General features: G+C 30.2%; 1 protein-coding gene across 1 annotated transcript in view; it reads right to left on the bottom strand.

Annotated features, from left to right (window-relative positions):
* Positions 1 to 21,697, bottom strand: part of LOC129218030 (collagen alpha-1(I) chain-like) — a 106,893-nt gene that overhangs the window by 62,063 nt on the left and 23,133 nt on the right. Inside the window, exons 3-6 of the mRNA XM_054852209.1 lie at positions 20,439 to 20,479; positions 19,166 to 19,237; positions 16,773 to 16,817; positions 177 to 251 (exon numbers count right to left, since the gene is read on the bottom strand). Of these exons, the coding sequence (XP_054708184.1) occupies positions 177 to 251; positions 16,773 to 16,817; positions 19,166 to 19,237; positions 20,439 to 20,479 (233 nt within the window). The remainder of the gene's footprint in view (positions 1 to 176; positions 252 to 16,772; positions 16,818 to 19,165; positions 19,238 to 20,438; positions 20,480 to 21,697) is intronic.

Genomic DNA, 21,697 nt, shown 5'->3' with positions numbered 1-21,697 from the left:
AATTATACTCTGTTTATATGACTTTTTAAATTCAAATTATAAATTATTTTGGAAAGCATTCGAATTAGAGCATTTTAATAACTATCCAGCTATATTTTAAACAAATGCAACACATCTCTTTCCATGCTATTATTTCATATTTTTTACTGCTCATTTAGAAAATTATTTTTACTTACTCCATGGTTACCTGGTGGTCCCGGTGGTCCTGGTTCACCTGGAGTTCCAGGTGAACCTGGACTACCTGGAGTGCCCTGAAAGTAAAAACAATAAATCAAAACTCTTTGAGAAGACTTATGAGAAAACAAAGTTAAGTAATATTTGAAACATATATGCTTCCAAGCTTTCGGACAAAAGAGAAATTTTCATCAATATTGATGAAGTATATCTTTCTGCAAATCTTTTACAGAAAGGTTGCTCCTGTAAACTATCTTCTTTTGTACATTGTGAAAAATGTCAAAATAGTTTTTGTTTTCCAAGTTTTTATGATAATTATCATTCTGGTGTATGTATATAAAAATGTAATTGATAATAATAGTAATGTAAATAAAAACAATAGTTTTGTAAATATAAACAATGTATTGTGAAATTTTATACATAAATTAACCCTACCCTGTTTTATTTTGCCGTAGTAATTCAAATTATAATTTATAATTGATTGAATTTATCTCTTTTTTCTCTATTAAAAATACACTACGCGTATTTAAAAATAAAATATTTTCTTTAGTTCAAATTTCAATTAGCGCTGTAACAGTCGCTTTATAAATTTATATTAAAGAAAATCTTCGAGAGGTATCGAACCCGGGACGGAATGCACGGGAATCCAGTACGCTGACCACATAGCCACCGAGCTGCTGCTGGCGTGAAATCTCTACTAGTATATATAAGCTATGTGTAAAAATTTAGAGACTGTTTCCTCTGAATGTTGTGGCTAGTGCGCTTTATTATTTTACTGTGCGGATACTCTCAAGGATTACAACCAAAATCTGCTAAATTTCATCCCAATCTGAATTTTCGAGACCGTCTTCTTGTGAGAGCTTTCTTGGTCAAATACCAGATATAAGGCAAGTCGTCGTTCAACCTAGTAATACAGTAGAGAACCAATTATCCGGGAAGTTCGGGACCATCGCTATCCCGGATATCTGAATTTCCCGGTTTTCTGGATCGCTAAAAAACGCTATTGGCCGATTCTTTGTAAATCTTTAATTCATAGTTATGCATATTAAAATAAGAAGAAAACAGTTCAGAAATGCCTTTAAATACCGAAATATTAAAAAATTAATAGTGAGAGAATAATTTAAACACCAAAAAACTTAAATTATTCATAATACCTGGGACCCTCACATTCTGTTTGGAAAAGAAAAAAAAAAAAAATCCACCACTTTTCGATGTTTTAAAACGAAAGAAAATGAAGGGAAGGGCAAAAAATAAATTTTTAAACCTAAATGTGCGATTTTTCTACTATAGTGTATGGATAACTAATGCTTTTGTATTTCGTTAATATGAACAGAAATTTGATTTATGAGTTCTTGCAGTCTTATTAGTCTTGCGTTTAATGGATTTCTAGATTTCACGATCAACTAACTATCCGGAAAATTCGCGAATCTGGTTTTCGGCGTTTCCCGCACTTTCGCGACGTCACTTCGGCTAAACGCCTTAAATTATAGGCCATTCAATAAAATGCTGCATTAAATAAGAATTGTTTAGAAATTATTTAGAAATTAATGCGACCCTTTTCAGTTAGAAGAATAAAAGACGAAAATTTCAGAGTTACTACTCATAAAGTATAACCAATTGAAGTTGGTGTTTGCAAACATTTTCCCGAGTTATATTTGGGTAACATGGTTTTATTGCGAAATTACTCATATTCTTTTTTGTATTAAAAAAAATGGTTAATTTTTCGAAAATTGCCAAAACTGCTTATTTTTAAAAAATAGCGGGAAAACCGTGCAAAAGTTGCCGGTTTTCTGGTTTCCCGGTTTTTGGTTCCCGGATAAAAGGTTTTTTACTGTATTGGATAAAGATATGTCTTATCATAACAATTACATTTTCTATTTTACATTGCCTTTGAAGCTTAAAATAATAATTCTAACTTTTGACTTTCAAACATGATTAGTATTGTTTGAAAGAAAAATAGGTATGATTTCCCTTCCTTACAATGTTTCTTGACTGTCTGAAAATGAAAGCTATTGAGTTTTGATTTTTTCCAGTCCAATCTAAGTCCAAATCAAAACTGAATGGGTTTTTCTTTTTCTTTCCAACAGAAAACCCAAACCAAAATTGTGTAATGGTTTCTAAAGCTGAACCAAAACATGATTTGGAGTTTCAGTTTATTCAGAAGGAAGCACAGTAGTAAAAGTAGTCATACCTGCACTTTTGAACAAAACTGAGTTATTATAACCAAGTTTTTCTCTGTTTCGTATTTTACTTAATAAATAAAATGTTTTAGGGTCATTTGATTAGGAACTATTTTTTTTCAAAAAAAATCGGAAAAAACAGACAGCTGAATCGAATATACGGAAGACCCAAACTTTAAAACACAATGTCTCAGCTTGAGCTGAACTGCAGATTCCACTTTTGTGCTGAGCACGGCAGGCGGCAAAAAAAAAAAAAAAAAAAACTTCGGATAAAGATTGCATCATCGAATGGAAGTAAAGTAATTTCATTTTAATAAGTGTCTCACTTATTTTTGTCTCTCAGTTTATTGGATAAAAATTTACAACATATCTCCTAGTTTATATATGTTTTTCGGTTTTCTTACATTTTTTAGCTAAAGGCTTGCTATTTTAAAGTTGTTCAACGAAGTAGAACGACAGTTCGTTTGCTTGTTGTGCCTCGGAAAATGGTATTTGATTCGGTATGCCGCTTCAAGTGGCTTGGAAATGATAGTCAATGTCCGGAGGCCTTCTCATATTATTATTTTCTGTGATTTGTTAATTTATTTATTTTTAATAAAGGAACATGGAAAATTGCCTGCCACACCCTGTACATTTGGTTCGCACAGTCGGCCGAAACATAGTTCTGTGATTAAAGTTATGCTTGTTTGTTTTATGAAGAAGGAAAATAAATTCTTCTCTAAGGATATTGGTTTAATTATTTTTGCAAAAGTATTAAATGTTTTTTGATCTATATGCAAATTATATTATCATACAACAACTTGCATTATCAAAGTTATACAGTATTTTAAAATACAAGGAGGGGGTGGGGGAGGAAATTACATCAGAACTTTAGTATAAGAAATTTCTAGTCACTCTTTGCTGAAAATTTCAGTTAAAACTTCCTGAAAAGGTAAAAAAATTCACTTTTTCAATTTTTTCGGAGTGAAAATAAACCCCTTCGGGAAAAAAACGTTTTTTTCTGAAATCTTCCGTTTTTTTCCGACTATTTTCATCTAATCCTGTTACATTTTATCCAAAACATGATAGAAAATAAGCGATCGGTGTGAAAACCAGGCAGCATGAGAAGCATGGAACCTATTTTATTGAATAAAGTTATGAATGACATTTAATATACAAAATAATTAAAATGTCTACCGTCCTCGACTATAGTGTTATAAAGCCGGTTCTGCAACTCCTTACTTTAGTAAAACTGGTGCCATTGGAATATGGAAAATTAACCTCTTAGTGTTGTCTCACCACTGTATCCACCAAAGGTTAAGGTGTAATGTGCCATATCACCGAAGAGGATAATTTACCTGATACTCAATAGTGAAGTTTCGAGAGTAGTAGTTAATAATTGACAGTTCTGGGACAACGGAGGCGTTGAGGCGTTAACGCCTCCGTCGATTCCCACCTCCGTCGATTCCCACCTCCGTCGACCACCGCCCCCCGACCTTGGGGTTGCGCTGCCTCCCCCTCCCCACAACCGGGGCCGCCGCGAGAACCCGTAGAAGGTGATGAGGTTTTTTCGCGCGCTTTTTTTTTTCGCGCATTTTTGGACTTAGAATATTTTGAACTTGTTGTCATGACAACCAGAGTTTTAGGATGGCAACTTTTAAGAACGTTCGTGGCGCCATCTATTGAGATTTTTTATTTCCAGACTTTGAATAATTTCGACGAATGGTTGTCAAGACAACCAAAGTTTCGCGAATTTAATTATTTTTATTTTACAGAGTGTTGGGAATCGAACACCCAAACTTTGAGTTAGCAAAAACGTATGCTAACCACTATGCTATATTTTCCATTACACTTTCAGTCTTAATGTGAATCTGTACCATGACAACGAATATTACAATTAAATTAATTTTAAAACCATCAGTTAATTCACTCTTTAGTACTAATCATGGCATGTCATTAACTGAATTTCAGCTCATAATTGAAACTATCATCATCATTATTATTATTTTTCATAATAACAAAGTTTTCACTTAAGTAAAGATTTATTTAAATACAACCCATTCGAGATTTTAGATTTATTTCAATGCTTTGTGGACTTGAAATATATTTTAAACTTTGATTTTCTTTTTCATGCATTTCAAACTTTATCATTTTTATTTTTTCTAACTTGTTCATACATTTTGAACTTTAACGTTTTTTCCTGTCATTTAGCACTTTGATTATTTTTTTTCACTATTTTAGCGTTTTTCAATTATTTTCAGTCTTTAACTATTTTCTTGGCCTTTTAGTCTTTAACTAATTTCAAGCATTTCAGACTTAAATTATTTTTTCGTGATTTCGATTTTTTTTTTAGTATATTTTAGAGTTTGATCATTTTCTCGCTTGTTTTTACTTTTTCGTTTTTTTCCGATATTTTTAAACTTAGAAATTTTTCGCAATTAGTGACAGGAATCGAAACCTCAAATTTTTCGAAACGTTATCATGTCTTCAATTTTTGCAATCATGTCAAACTTGCAATCAATTTACTCGTAGTAGTAATTAACACTTATCATTAACAAATTTTCACGGATTTTAAAAATTAACTTAATTAATTTTTTCCTGTAAGCAAATTGCGCACTCAAGTTACATTCCAACACTGCATATACGCTTCAAGAGTTTCATTGAATTTATCACATTCCATTTAATTAACTCTAATAATTACTTTTTCATTAATACTTAACTTAATCATTTTATCATACATTTATTCCAGTTACAAAATTATGCTTAAAAGTTATTTATTTTTCTTAGCACAAGAGATATTAACATGTTCCTACTAAAATGCTTTTCACTCTAGTTTGAGTTTACTAAAATAGCAACTCATTTACGATTTAGATTCATTTAATCGTCTTTGATTCTTTTTCATTATTATTATTTTACATTATCACATACGTTATTATTTTTATACATTTATCCATTTAATTTTCCAAAATCTACAATCAATTTACTCTTTGTATTAATTAACACTTATCACTATCAAATATTTTCATGAATTTTAAAAATTATCTTCTTAAATAATTTTTTACTGTAACCAAATTTCCCACTCAAGTTATATTTTATCACTACATATGCTTTTCATGAGTTTCATTTAATTTATCGCATTTCATTTAATTAACTCTAATAATTATTTTTTATCATCGATATTTAAGTTAATCATATTTTGATTTCTTTATTTTATTTTTTTTTTCATGCAAACACTCTTGATGGAATAAAATAAAATTTTCAACTTTCATGAATTAAATCCCCTCTGACTATTTTATTTTACTTTACCATACTTTACTATTTTACTTACTGCGTTTTACTATTAATCATTCATTACAGCTTTTCCAAAATATTACTTTACAACCAACTAATTTCATTAACAGAATTTTCATTACAATTTATAAATTTCACTTTTATTTAATTATTTTTACCTACGGTAAAATAAAACACATCACATAAAAAAGTTAAACATCAATGAAGAACCCGAGAAATGTTAAAATTATAAGTCGAGTATCAAAACTTCATGTCAGCAAATTTTAAAAATAGACTTACCGAAAAATAATTTCTACTGAAATTCATTTCAAAACTTGGAATCAATTTACTCTTAGCAGTAATAAACACTTATCATTAAGAAATTTTCATGGATTTTAAAAATCAACTTATTTAATTTTTTCCAGTAAGCAAATTTCGCACTCAAGTTACATTTTATCACTACATATGCTTTTCAAGAGTTTTATTGAATTTATCACATTTTATTTAATTATTTTTTGATTAGTATTAAACTTAGTCATTTTATCGCTTAGTATTTAACTTAATCATTTTCTTGCTTGTTTTTACTTTATCGTTTTTTTTCCCGTTATTTTTAAACTTAGAAATTTTTCACAATTAGTAACAGGAATCGAACCCACAAATTTTTCGAAACATTATCAGGTCTACAATTTTCATCCAACTAATTTATTTTAAAAACTTGCAATCAATTTACTCTTAGTAGTAATTAACACTTATCATTAATAAACTTTCACGATTTTAAAAAAATCAACTTATTTAATTTTTTTTTCCAGTAAGCAAATTTCGCACTCAAGTTACATTTCATCACTTTATATGCTTTTCAAGAGTTTCATTTAATTTATCACATTTTATTTAATCAACTCTATTAATTATTTTTTGATTAGTATTTAACTTAGTCATTTTATCGCATAGTGTTTTTACTTTATTATTATTATTTTTTTTTTTCATACAAGCACTCTTGTTAGAATAAAACAAAATTTTCAACATTCATGAATTAGAATCACTTTGACTATTTCATTTTTCCAATAATATTTTACTTTAACAACTAATTTCTTTAACAAAATCGATATCATTTATTTTAGTCTTTATCCTTTTCGAACGATACATTCAAATGGACAGCTATACGTTAAATTAAGAAACTTAATCTAAATTTTGACAAATTAAGTTATAGCTAAATACTGACTAAAATTAAGTACAAAAGACTAACCTTTTTGGGGTGAAATCCCTCAAGTACCAGCTATCGCGAAGTTATTTAAAAACAGTGAATGAAATTGTAATAAGTGGATTGTTAATTATAACTCAATCTCACAAATTACAACTACATGCATGTTTTATTTGAAATCGCTGCATACGGCTGTTTGCCCATCGTCGATTTGCAGAAGGCGTGCCGTGAAATCGCAAATCAACGCGGCTGTTGAAAAAAACTCCCATAATCCCAAAGAACTTCCCATCGTCCACACTCACCGAGGCGAATTGAGAAAATGACTTTATCAATATTGCTATCTACCCCTTTACCGATAACAGATAACAAACCCCACGTGCGAGTATTATTCACCACCTGGCCTACGTCTTTCAAGTGATGTCACTGTTTCTGACCAATTAAAATTAGTTCACGTTTCTCAAATATCAAGCACATAGATCGACAATAGCCTGATGTCTGGTTTTCCAAACAAAATTTTAGATTTTAATTCGTAGTTTCGAATTAATTTCTTTTTCATTTCAAACTTATATAAAAAAAATTTCCAGCTTGTAAGAATATTTCTTTCAAAAACAGATTTTTGATTCAAAACAGTATTTTTTCAAACTTGTAATATTTTTCTACTTAGAAAATGAAATCAAAAATTTTTGTTTTCTTTAATCATATAAAATGTTTTTAAAAAATAATTTCTCAAACTTGTAATATTTTTCCACTAATTAAAAAAAAAATCAATTTTTTTTTCAATCATATAAAAATAAATTTTTATTCTTACAACAATAAATTTTTCCGCAAAAATATTTTTTTCAAATCAAAATAATAATAATAATAATAATATTTTTGTAACATATTATTTTTTTTCTTTTCAATCTTTTTTTTTTCTCGCAAAACTATTTTTTTTTTCAAAAATTTTCAAACTTACAAAATAAAATTTTTTCAACTGAATCTTTAAACGAAATGATTTAATTAAATTTAAAACTCAATATCACTTTACTCTTAGTATTAATAACCAATAGCACTTAACCATTTACTCTTCGCACTCTAAGTATTAATTAACACACATGCATTATAAATAATAATAATAATGTTTAAGATACTTACAAATCATCCACTCAAGCTTTCAAATATCCATCTAGCATGTTATTGTTCATTCGTGTGAGGGAACTTGTAATAAAACTTTACTCATCAACCGAAATTATAAGCGAAAATATCACATTTTCAGCACTTAATATAATCCTACAATTAACAAATTGGTTTTAACTTTGAATTTAAGAAAAATAAAAACTATTACACACTTAGTAACATATCTATCGATGTATATTATTTCATGACAAATCACAAATAGGTGAGGATCTTTTATCGATCATGTGACCAACTAAGTTAAGAAAGAGCATCCTTATCTCATATGAGAATTTATAAGTCTTTAATATTTCTCTTTAATGTAAGTGTATTCATACGTACGAGTTTGTGTATGTGAATATAACTGTGTATTGTTTTCAAACCATTGATATGTTTAAGCTTTACGGTTCTAATTTTGACTTTCCACTTAGCATTAGTCGAAGTCCTTCGCATGTATTAAACTATAGAAATATCACAAAAATTATATTTTCATTCAGTCTTAATTACAAAACCATACAATAATTCATGCAAATTGACATGATCAATTACACGTGATTGAGCATGTCATGCGCGAGATGCGAAACCGTCATCGGCATTCGGTGTGATGTGAAAACCTGCTACCATCTTAAAATTACTCGTAGTAGGTCAGGATGAAGTTGGAAGTCAAAGTGTTAGCATTTTCTAAAAATCTGAATACTGTGGAAAACAACTCAATTCTGCTCAAAAGTTCGTGTGATATTCTATGACTTCAGTAGCAGGAGATTTATTTACACTTCTCATTGGTTAAAGTGAATATTCATTGGTTTATAGTGGATGTTTGGAGAATCATTTTCAGAGTGATTCTGAGCTTTGAAAGACGTCGTGAAATTTCATTCTATGTACTTAGGATTTTTCTTCACCCGCTAGTGTTAAAACCTAGTTTGATTTATTTTTTAAGTTCACAGGAAGTTGTTTTAGTATTGTGACTCTTAATCCTATGAGAGTTAAGAATGAGTAACGCTGGTGAAAATCATTCTGAAACTTTGAAGTCTGAAGATGAACAGATGGGATGCAACGAACATGAAAATGAACACTGAGGCTTCTCCACAGCCTGATGATACGATACACTTGGGTGATTGTATTTTCACTTTAGGTGAATACTTTTCGGAAACGTACACGCGTGCATATTAGAAGATATACGTGTGGGAAAGATGGTATTCTTCGACCAACTAAGGATGGTGTTTCCTTAGAACCAGATGTGTGGAGATCACTAATTTCAAGCCTACGTAAAAATATAAATCAAAAATTAATCGAAGACCGTGATTTCGCTTTTGTTATAAAAAAGGAGAGTCGAGTGCGAATGGTAACATCTGTGTTAGTGTGCAAAGATTGTTCAAACTGAAACGAGAAGTGTTCCAGTTGATACCTGATAGAGTTCTACTTTTGGAAAGCCAGCTTGACAAATTGTGCTACGCGTCCCCTTGTATCTCACGTAGTGTCAAAGACAAACTTATGACTTATACTCTAAAAGAGTACATCCTTCCGGAAATTGAGAAAAAATATCCCTGTGATTGTCGATGTGATAAAATCAGCACATATACATCACAAGAAGTTAGTAAACTGGCTGATTCTCTACGTAAGTGACTATTTGATGAGCTCATATGCAACATAAACTACCTTTCTAAAAAAGAATGTGTGGATTGTAAAAATGGATTCATTTTTTACATGAGCGTGCATGGATGTGAATCATTAACAAGGGGTCGGAAGTTCGACACTTTTTTCGAACAGGCTCTTTTTAATGTTAATTGGGAAAACTTGACTCGTGACTTCGTTACTTTGAATGTTGATAGTCCATGTTTAAAATGTCATGTGTCTGATTTATTTGATGCAATCGATGTTAAAAATACGCTTGAAAGTTTTGAAGAGTTTTACTTAAAGATGTAAGTTTTTTTAATTGTCTTTTACTGTGTGTGTGAATAAATTGTGTTTATCATTTTAAAAGAGACTTGTGTTTTTATTGAGATGTTGAATATGGTTGATGGATTATACTTTGAAATCACTCTTACATATATTCTTTATATGCACTTTATTGTAAGTAATCTTTATACTATCGGTGTTGTCTTCATGTTATTGTATGGTTTTGTAATTAAGACTGAATGAAAATATAATTTTTGTGATATTTCTATAGTTTAATACATGCGAAGGACTTCGACTAATGCTAAGTGGAAAGTCAAAATTAGAACCGTAAAGCTTAAACATGTCAATGGTTTGAAAACAATACACAGTTATATTCACATACACAAACTCGTACGTATGAATACACTTACATTAAAGAGAAATATTAAAGACTTATAAATTCTCATATGAGATAAGGATGCTCTTTCTTAACTTAGTTGGTCACATGATCGATAAAAGATCCTCACCTATTTGTGATTTGTCATGAAATAATATACATCGATAGATATGTTACTAAGTGTGTAATAGTTTTTATTTTTCTTAAATTCAAAGTTAAAACCAATTTGTTAATTGTAGGATTATATTAAGTGCTGAAAATGTGATATTTTCGCTTATAATTTCGGTTGATGAGTAAAGTTTTATTACAAGTTCCCTCACACGAATGAACAATAACATGCTAGATGGATATTTGAAAGCTTGAGTGGATGATTTGTAAGTATCTTAAACATTATTATTATTATTTATAATGCATGTGTGTTAATTAATACTTAGAGTGCGAAGAGTAAATGGTTAAGTGCTATTGGTTATTAATACTAAGAGTAAAGTGATATTGAGTTTTAAATTTAATTAAATCATTTCGTTTAAAGATTCAGTTGAAAAAATTTTATTTTGTAAGTTTGAAAATTTTTGAAAAAAAAAAAATAGTTTTGCGAAAAAAAAAAAAAAGATTGAAAAGAAAAAAAATAATATGTTACAAAAATATTATTATTATTATTATTTTGATTTGAAAAAAATATTTTTGCGGAAAAATTTATTGTTGTAAGAATAAAAATTTATTTTTATATGATGGAAAAAAAAAATTGATTTTTTTTTTAATTAGTGGAAAAATATTACAAGTTTGAGAAATTATTTTTTAAAAACATTTTATATGATTAAAGAAAACAAAAATTTTTGATTTCATTTTCTAAGTAGAAAAATATTACAAGTTTGAAAAAATACTGTTTTGAATCAAAAATCTGTTTTTGAAAGAAATATTCTTACAAGCTGGAAATTTTTTTTATATAAGTTTGAAATGAAAAAGAAATTAATTCGAAACTACGAATTAAAATCTAAAATTTTGTTTGGAAAACCAGACATCAGGCTATTGTCGATCTATGTGCTTGATATTTGAGAAACGTGAACTAATTTTAATTGGTCAGAAACAGTGACATCACTTGAAAGACGTAGGCCAGGTGGTGAATAATACTCGCACGTGGGGTTTGTTATCTGTTATCGGTAAAGGGGTAGATAGCAATATTGATAAAGTCATTTTCTCAATTCGCCTCGGTGAGTGTGGACGATGGGAAGTTCTTTGGGATTATGGGAGTTTTTTTCAACAGCCGCGTTGATTTGCGATTTCACGGCACGCCTTCTGCAAATCGACGATGGGCAAACAGCCGTATGCAGCGATTTCAAATAAAACATGCATGTAGTTGTAATTTGTGAGATTGAGTTATAATTAACAATCCACTTATTACAATTTCATTCACTGTTTTTAAATAACTTCGCGATAGCTGGTACTTGAGGGATTTCACCCCAAAAAGGTTAGTCTTTTGTACTTAATTTTAGTCAGTATTTAGCTATAACTTAATTTGTCAAAATTTAGATTAAGTTTCTTAATTTAACGTATAGCTGTCCATTTGAATGTATCGTTCGAAAAGGATAAAGACTAAAATAAATGATATCGATTTTGTTAAAGAAATTAGTTGTTAAAGTAAAATATTATTGGGAAAATGAAATAGTCAAAGTGATTCTAATTCATGAATGTTGAAAATTTTGTTTTATTCTAACAAGAGTGCTTGTATGAAAAAAAAAAATAATAATAATAAAGTAAAAACACTATGCGATAAAATGACTAAGTTAAATACTAATCAAAAAATAATTAATAGAGTTGATTAAATAAAATGTGACAAATTAAATGAAACTCTTGAAAAGCATATAAAGTGATGAAATGTAACTTGAGTGCGAAATTTGCTTACTGGAAAAAAAAATTAAATAAGTTGATTTTTTTAAAATCGTGAAAGTTTATTAATGATAAGTGTTAATTACTACTAAGAGTAAATTGATTGCAAGTTTTTAAAATAAATTAGTTGGATGAAAATTGTAGACCTGATAATGTTTCGAAAAATTTGTGGGTTCGATTCCTGTTACTAATTGTGAAAAATTTCTAAGTTTAAAAATAACGGGAAAAAAAACGATAAAGTAAAAACAAGCAAGAAAATGATTAAGTTAAATACTAAGCGATAAAATGACTAAGTTTAATACTAATCAAAAAATAATTAAATAAAATGTGATAAATTCAATAAAACTCTTGAAAAGCATATGTAGTGATAAAATGTAACTTGAGTGCGAAATTTGCTTACTGGAAAAAATTAAATAAGTTGATTTTTAAAATCCATGAAAATTTCTTAATGATAAGTGTTTATTAATGCTAAGAGTAAATTGATTCCAAGTTTTGAAATGAATTTCAGTAGAAATTATTTTTCGGTAAGTCTATTTTTAAAATTTGCTGACATGAAGTTTTGATACTCGACTTATAATTTTAACATTTCTCGGGTTCTTCATTGATGTTTAACTTTTTTATGTGATGTGTTTTATTTTACCGTAGGTAAAAATAATTAAATAAAAGTGAAATTTATAAATTGTAATGAAAATTCTGTTAATGAAATTAGTTGGTTGTAAAGTAATATTTTGGAAAAGCTGTAATGAATGATAAATAGTAAAACGCAGTAAGTAAAATAGTAAAGTATGGTAAAGTAAAATAAAATAGTCAGAGGGGATTTAATTCATGAAAGTTGAAAATTTTATTTTATTCCATCAAGAGTGTTTGCATGAAAAAAAAATAAAATAAAGAAATCAAAATATGATTAACTTAAATATCGATGATAAAAAATAATTATTAGAGTTAATTAAATGAAATGCGATAAATTAAATGAAACTCATGAAAAGCATATGTAGTGATAAAATATAACTTGAGTGGGAAATTTGGTTACAGTAAAAAATTATTTAAGAAGATAATTTTTAAAATTCATGAAAATATTTGATAGTGATAAGTGTTAATTAATACAAAGAGTAAATTGATTGTAGATTTTGGAAAATTAAATGGATAAATGTATAAAAATAATAACGTATGTGATAATGTAAAATAATAATAATGAAAAAGAATCAAAGACGATTAAATGAATCTAAATCGTAAATGAGTTGCTATTTTAGTAAACTCAAACTAGAGTGAAAAGCATTTTAGTAGGAACATGTTAATATCTCTTGTGCTAAGAAAAATAAATAACTTTTAAGCATAATTTTGTAACTGGAATAAATGTATGATAAAATGATTAAGTTAAGTATTAATGAAAAAGTAATTATTAGAGTTAATTAAATGGAATGTGATAAATTCAATGAAACTCTTGAAGCGTATATGCAGTGTTTTAATGTAACTTGAGTGCGCAATTTGCTTACTGGAAAAAATTAATTAAGTTAATTTTTAAAATCCGTGAAAATTTGTTAATGATAAGTGTTAATTACTACTACGAGTAAATTGATTGCAAGTTTGACATGATTGCAAAAATTGAAGACATGATAACGTTTCGAAAAATTTGAGGTTTCGATTCCTGTCACTAATTGCGAAAAATTTCTAAGTTTAAAAATATCGGAAAAAAAACGAAAAAGTAAAAACAAGCGAGAAAATGATCAAACTCTAAAATATACTAAAAAAAAAATCGAAATCACGAAAAAATAATTTAAGTCTGAAATGCTTGAAATTAGTTAAAGACTAAAAGGCCAAGAAAATAGTTAAAGACTGAAAATAATTGAAAAACGCTAAAATAGTGAAAAAAAATAATCAAAGTGCTAAATGACAGGAAAAAACGTTAAAGTTCAAAATGTATGAACAAGTTAGAAAAAATAAAAATGATAAAGTTTGAAATGCATGAAAAAGAAAATCAAAGTTTAAAATATATTTCAAGTCCACAAAGCATTGAAATAAATCTAATATCTCGAATGGGTTGTATTTAAATAAATCTTTACTTAAGTGAAAACTTTGTTATTATGAAAAATAATAATAATGATGATGATAGTTTCAATTATGAGCTGAAATTCAGTTAATGACATGCCATGATTAGTACTAAAGAGTGAATTAACTGATGGTTTTAAAATTAATTTAATTGTAATATTCGTTGTCATGGTACAGATTCACATTAAGACTGAAAGTGTAATGGAAAATATAGCATAGTGGTTAGCATACGTTTTTGCTAACTCAAAGTTTGGGTGTTCGATTCCCAACACTCTGTAAAATAAAAATAATTAAATTCGCGAAACTTTGGTTGTCTTGACAACCATTCGTCGAAATTATTCAAAGTCTGGAAATAAAAAATCTCAATAGATGGCGCCACGAACGTTCTTAAAAGTTGCCATCCTAAAACTCTGGTTGTCATGACAACAAGTTCAAAATATTCTAAGTCCGAAAATGCGCGAAAAAAAAAAAAAAGCGCGCGAAAAAACCTCATCACCTTCTACGGGTTCTCGCGGCGGCCCCGGTTGTGGGGAGGGGGAGGCAGCGCAACCCCAAGGTCGGGGGGCGGTGGTCGACGGAGGTGGGAATCGACGGAGGTGGGAATCGACGGAGGCGTTAACGCCTCAACGCCTCCGTTGTCCCAGAACTGTCAATTATTAACTACTGAGAGTTGCTAGAGTGAAATTGGCCATGAAGCGAGCCCTCTTTATATGTCACTCCACTACTGATGCACGCAGGGTGAGAGGTACTCCCAGAGAACTGCCGATGTCTTAACGTGGCTTGAGACTAGTGATGTTCCGGATATCCGTATCCGTATCCGCGGATATCCGAGGGAAAATAAAGATTTGTATCCGTATCCGTATTTGACGGGTCTTAAACGGATTTTTTCTATTTTAAAAATTCTTAAATATTTGAATAAAAGACTATTAAATTCCGTTTCAATTCATTTTTATTCCCTATTTAAATTATTAGGTATCATTCTTGAGGCCAATTTGTACCCTCCGTCGCAAAAAGGAAGGTATAATAAGTTTTAAAAAGGTGTATATGTGTGTTTATTTGTGGCATCGTAGCTCCTAAACAGATAAACCGATTTTGATAGTTTTTTTTTTTTTTTTTCGTTCAAAAGCTGACTTAATCGAAAGTGTGCTTAGATTACCCTCGTTTTTGTAGAACTTTAATTACCGGAGAGTCGGAGATATTAATTAAAAGCCATCTAAACTTTTTTCGCGATTATGGTAGTAAAAACTTACCGTACGTTAAAAATATTGGAGCTAATTGAAGGAACGAAGTTTTCAGCGTTTTATATTTATTTGGAACTTCCAAGTTATATACAGTAGTTGTTAAGTAAATTCTAAATGCAATTCTAAGCTTTTATACGCGTGATTGGTAGAGATTTCATAGTCGGTAAACAAGACGAAAAAGTTCAATGATTTAAATTTTCTATCTGCTGTCAGTTCATATTTGTTAACAATGTGTATTCTGACCCGTGAAATTCATCTTCATATGAGGTCGGCCCTCAGGGACGTGTTTTTTATTTTATTTTATTTTATTTAATATTGGTTTTTGTTATGTATTTGGATTTTGTGTTATTCTTCATTTTGGTTTTTCTTGGCATCCTTCAAAAAAAGTGATACTAAAATCTCTATTTACTGATTGTAAAGTTGTTCCCGGCTCTGTTATTTCGTCGGTCGGGATAAGTTGGTTGGAATGGGTCAGCGCTGCATTTATACTGAAATAAAATGCAAAAAAAAAAAGAAAAAATCTCTCATGTCCAGAAGCAGCTTTACACTCTTGCTCCTGTATCCTACATCTAACTAGCAAGCTAAAAATAATTTTTCTTATTCTATTTAAGCATTAATGCAAAGCTGACACAATCCTTCCAACTCTCCTTTAATTTTAACGGAGATTTCTTTAAAGAGTAAATCATAGTCTTGATTATATTTTCGCGTTGATGACATTTTTTTAAAGAAACAGTGCCATTACCCTGACGGGAATACCTTGCCTAGCAAATTTTACCCTTGGGTAGTTGATTCGGGTTTTAAAAAAAAATTGAGATCCGTATCCGCGGATCTTGACACTAATAATCCGGATCCATATCCGCGGATCTACTTTTTTAACGATCCGGCACATCACTACTTGAGACGACATTTGATGATGCGTTTGATTGCATTAGATGTAGAGAAATTCAAGGGGCATGAGATAGAGCGCCCCTTCCCCTCCATAGAGTATAGACTTAAATTTGTGCGTTTTCTGCTAATGGGATTACATCAATGACAGAATCTTTAGATATCCCCCTGAGTTACTGGACGACCTGAAATCGACCCTCAGTAGGGATATAGATGCACTTAATAGTCTTAACACATTCCGACAATTTATAAAGAGTTTCAAAAATGGCTCTATATTGCTATAGTCAGGGGCGGTAGATATTTCGAGCATCTTGTATGCTAAATGTCATCCGCATCTTTATTGAATAAAATAGGTTTCATGCTCTTACAGTTTGGCTTTTTTCCCGCAACGTTTGCTTACTTTCTATTATGCTTTTTGGATCACACTGTAAGTATTCTTTGCGATTGTCAGCATTGCCTTCTAAGTTTTTGAGTAATGTAAACAAACTTACCCTTCCTCCTGGAGAACCTGGTGAACCTGGCTCACCGCTGTATCCCTTAAGGGAAAAAAGAATCATTTAATCTATGATTAACATGATTTTGATTCTAGTTATTACTTTTACTTTCGTTATCTTACTATACTTCCAACGTTCTTCAATTAACCCGTTTTCTATAGATTTTCTTTTTGTGCGTATTCATACTAAATTTAGATTATATCAACTTTAAAATTAAATAACTACAATATTATTCTAACACTGCATTAACGTTTATTATTCAAATTGTTATTAAGAAAAGCAAAAATTTCTTAAAACGCTAATTGTACTAAACCAGGTAACTATGCATCAAACATATTCACACTTAGCCACAATTACACACTTGAAAAATGAACTCTGTTGTGAAATAATGCTTTTTGAACGAGCAAAGGTTATGACTACTTGCGCTACATTACTATAAATGCATAAATTACTCAGACTGCTTAATTTTAATTGCAAGACAAGATAAACCAATATAATTTTATTATGTTGTTACAAAATACTGGTGTAGACATAAAATTGTTGAAACAGCAGATTAAGTTAATATAAAAGTCAAACATGTCAACAGAATACCTAGAGATACGTAGACCTGAAGCTTCTGATCCAAGGCAAGCAATGAGTGGGTACTCTACTTAACGAAAGGAAGAGACTGACAGCCAGAATAAAAATGGATATTGTAACCAAGGAATGATAAGCGTTTGTTATTTGGCACAGACTCAATCATGGTGAAGTTAAGTTACATTGGATTAACTAACTTTACATTCCAACATAATCGAACTTCTTCTCTTTCGCTGACACTACAGCCTGTTGTTGGCCAAGACCGTGTCTCCAAGTTTTCCCCACAATGCCCTATCTCGAGCCCTCTATCAGTTTACTCCCAATACTTTTAAATCATTTTCAATCCCATCCAGCGATCTGACAGGGGGCCTTCGTCTTCGGCGTTTTCCTTCAATGTTGGAGAAGGTGATTATTTTTGTAGGGAACGCATCTTCATATCAAAATATGCAGGACTAGCCATTGAATGCGAGACGCCTTTATAACCTTTAAGATGTTAGGCTCACCATATTTTTTGTAAATTTCATGGTTATAAGCTATTCTCCAACAGTTGTTTTGTTTTATTGGTCCAAAATTTTTTCTTAAAATTACATAATCAAATGACGCTGTTATTAAACAACTACTGTTGGAAAATGGTTGGAGATTTTCCTTCATGATGAGCTAAGAATTGTTTTGCTCGATTGGTTTTGAGTAGGGTAGACCGGGGCACGTTTACGCGGATTTTTTTCAATGAATTTTCTAAATTTTATGTTTTAACTTAGGAATTTTTAGACATTGCCGTTTTATGAAGCAGTTAATGGAGTCAACATTAGTATATCCAGTTGTTGCTCAGTTGGTGTTTTTAACCGTTAAAAAAAAATATTTTTGAGTCCAAGTCGGTTGCATAAACGTACCCCGGACACGGAGCACGTTAACGCATATTTATTATGACACCTAACGCGGTTCTTTTAGTGTTTTGAACATAACATCTTTCCATCGTTAAAATAAAGCAAATTTATTCCCGGCTGAATAGTGTATAAACTAAAAGCTCAACGGGCATGAAGACTGCAGTACATGATTGTAAACTATAAGATACGAATTTGTAACTCTATTGAAAATTAAATGGTGATTTTTCAAACTAAAAGGCCTGAAAGTACTAAAAAGTTTTGAGACAGTTCGAAGCAAAAAAAAAAAAAAAAAAAGCGTCAGGGCACGTTAGAAGTAAAACACACACACAACACAGTGTAGTAAAGCCAATAAGTAACACAGTAAGAACTTGCGTATATATATAAAGGTGCTCAGACGTCAACGCGTAAACCTGCTCCGTTGCCAAGTTTGGATTTATTTTTAACTTGCAAAAAAAAAAAAAATAATAATAATAAATAATAATAATAATAACATTACATTTCATACAAATACAATTCTCAAAAAAGTATAAAATTCTGCCAACTTTTATATGTTTGTTCTTTCTTAACTAAGCATTATTTAGACACAATGAGCTTCAAAACGTTCAACTCAAAATTTTCTTGACTCGGTAGAAAACATTTTTCTATCCGCATGCTAAACCGAAGCTCGACTGATGCTCAAAAACTTGTGAGGATATTTGCTATTAAGCAGCATCAATCTGTTGTGACTGTTGGCTTTCCAGTTATAATTCGTTTTGAATAAAGGGCACTGTGTAAACGTGCCCCTGTCTACCCTACGTCTTGAGTTGTTTTTTGAACTGTCAATAAGTGTTTGACTTATTAAAAGCATGGCATGTTATTAAGTTTACTTGGAAAAGATTTTGATTGCATAAAGAAAATATTGCTTTAAAAAAAATATATATGGATACTTACAGGTGGGCCAACTACAGGAACGACAGAATAATCTGGTAATCCCACGGCTGGTACTTGATCAGGTGAAGATCTCTAGATTAAAGGAAAGTAGTGTTTTAATCATTATCTTTCTATACTGTTCAGAAATTACCACACCTTAAAAACCTTATGTAACTATTGCAAAATAGTAGCACGACCGGAAGTTTCATTATATTAATTTTTTTCTCTTCCGCCTGACAATAATGTAATGTAAAAACAAAAATCAGTTAAAAGTGTTTTAAAGTTTAAACTACTATAATGTTTCACAACTCATAAAAACGAGAAATATCACTTTCACTTAATTTATGACCTGTATTAAACATGATTATTAAAATAAAAAGAATATATAGGGGAGGGTGGGCTAAAGCGGGTAGGTTTTTAAAGAATGCTCGTAAATTGTAGTTTTTGGATTTTTATCGCAAGAATTTCGGTTTTATTTCCTAGCATGGCTTTTGAACTTCAAAATCAATAGTTATTTTTGCATTTTTTTCAAACCCAATATTTATTTATTATCAAACTTTGCAAACATTTGAAAAAGCCCCTTTGCCCTTCCAAAAAGCCCAAAGCGGGTAGGCTTAACTAAGTTTGATTTGATGCATTTCCCAATTAAATATGAAGTTATAAATGATTAAAATAATTGACTAGCTATCTGCCATTATAAAAAATATATAAAAAAGTTGTACTTATCCAATTTAAATTCAGCACATTTGTTTATAAAACATAAATAAATAACTGATTAAATTAACAGACTAATTAATTGTTATCCTAAAAAGTAACTTTTTAAAGTTATACTTATCCTATTGAAATAGAAAATCTAAGTCAGCACACGAGTCAAGAAATTTTTAAATAAATATATGATTAAATCCTATATCCACTTTGCCCGAAGTCATGTTTTTTATTTCAGTAATTATAACCTTAAATTTAAAAAAGAAACAAACAAAATGACTATCGTAGTTTGTAGGTGGATGGTGTCAGAATAACGTAATATTATTGACAATCAAAAAAAGATGCTGATCTTCGACTAATCACAAGTTAAAAAACTTCGTTTTTTTAGAAATGTATCATTTTTTTAAATTTTAAACCTGGTTGCGCCATGCCGCTTCACTGCTGCTTCGCTGCGACGGATTAAAATTTGGGGGTTTTCATGTAAACACGACATACGTATGCATGGCCGCTTACACACCATGGGGGGGGGGGCATACGAAGTCCTACCCGCTTTTAGCCATCCTCCCCTAAGTGAAAGAATGCTTCCTACCGGACTAACTGTTTCTTCGGGTCCAAATACTGCATCATCATCTGGAAAAACAGAAAAATATTTTTTTTTTATTTTTACTAAAATCATACTTTTTTTTTGTTGCAACAAACAGTAAATTTTATCAAATTAACGAAAAAAGCTCATCCAGAGTTAATCGAACCTACTTTTTCGTGTTAATATTTTTTTAACATCAGCTGAACCTCTCTCGCTCAAGCGGGACTAATGTTTCAAAACCATCTTTTTAACGCTAACAACTAAAAGCAAAACACGTCTCTCTTATGTAAACAGAAAAAGATTTTAAAGTAGTACATACAACTAATGAGATCATCAGAGAATAGAAAAACACATGTTAGAAATTAATGAAATTCAGTACAGAACAAGTAACGACGGCTACTAATAAGAAGCCACAGGGTAAAGAAGAGAGATAGAGAGAGATTAAAAATTTGTTTCAAATGACAGGAAAAAATGGTGCACTGGAAAATGCAATTTTTCCAAATCTAGATATATTTCAAAAAACAAAGTCATTCAATCATGAAACTCATGAGTCTATTTACTAATCATTCTAGCAAAAGAAACATCTAAACAGTTACCAACAATTTTAATTATCTTTTAGACGGTGGTTGAGGGAGCGTACAGTAATCTCTCGATTATCCGCGAGTCAATCAACACTGAGGAACATGTGTTTTCGCAGTACAAAACAAATACCAATGACTGTCAAATAATTGTAAATTTAAACTTGGTTGTTTTTATTTTATTTATTTATTTATTGTGTTTCCTTCATCGTACATACACTTATTCTTGATTAAAGTTAAGTTGTGTTGTGCACAAATACAAAACATTCTTACTGCACTGTGTATATTTTCATTGTTTGAAGAAAGTATTATGCATCAACATAGCTAAGGTTTTGAGAAAGGACAATTTTTACCTTATTTGTCCTTCATTTAAGCCTTTTTGCTGTTTACCCGCGATTTTCATTATCCGCGATATTTGTGCCACACAATTCCGCGGATTATAGGGAGTTTACTGTTTATACCAAGATAACAAACTACCACATTTGGAATACATGCTATAAATATCCTAGTTGCTATGACATTCAAGGGTACTAATCAAGAAACTTAAAATTGATCCTAATTAAAGTAGAAAATCGAGTAGCAAAACAAACTTCTGTGCGGAAGAGACCAAATCCATTTTTTCTCAACAAGATTTTGTGCTGCACTAACAAAGAAAAAAAAAAAAAAAAAAAAAACTATTTCACAAGT

Source organism: Uloborus diversus, chromosome 3 (assembly GCF_026930045.1).
Source record: "Uloborus diversus isolate 005 chromosome 3, Udiv.v.3.1, whole genome shotgun sequence".
NCBI lineage: Eukaryota > Metazoa > Arthropoda > Arachnida > Araneae > Uloboridae > Uloborus > Uloborus diversus.
Note: the sequence above shows the minus strand (reverse complement) of the source record. Positions and strands in the feature narration are given on the sequence as shown.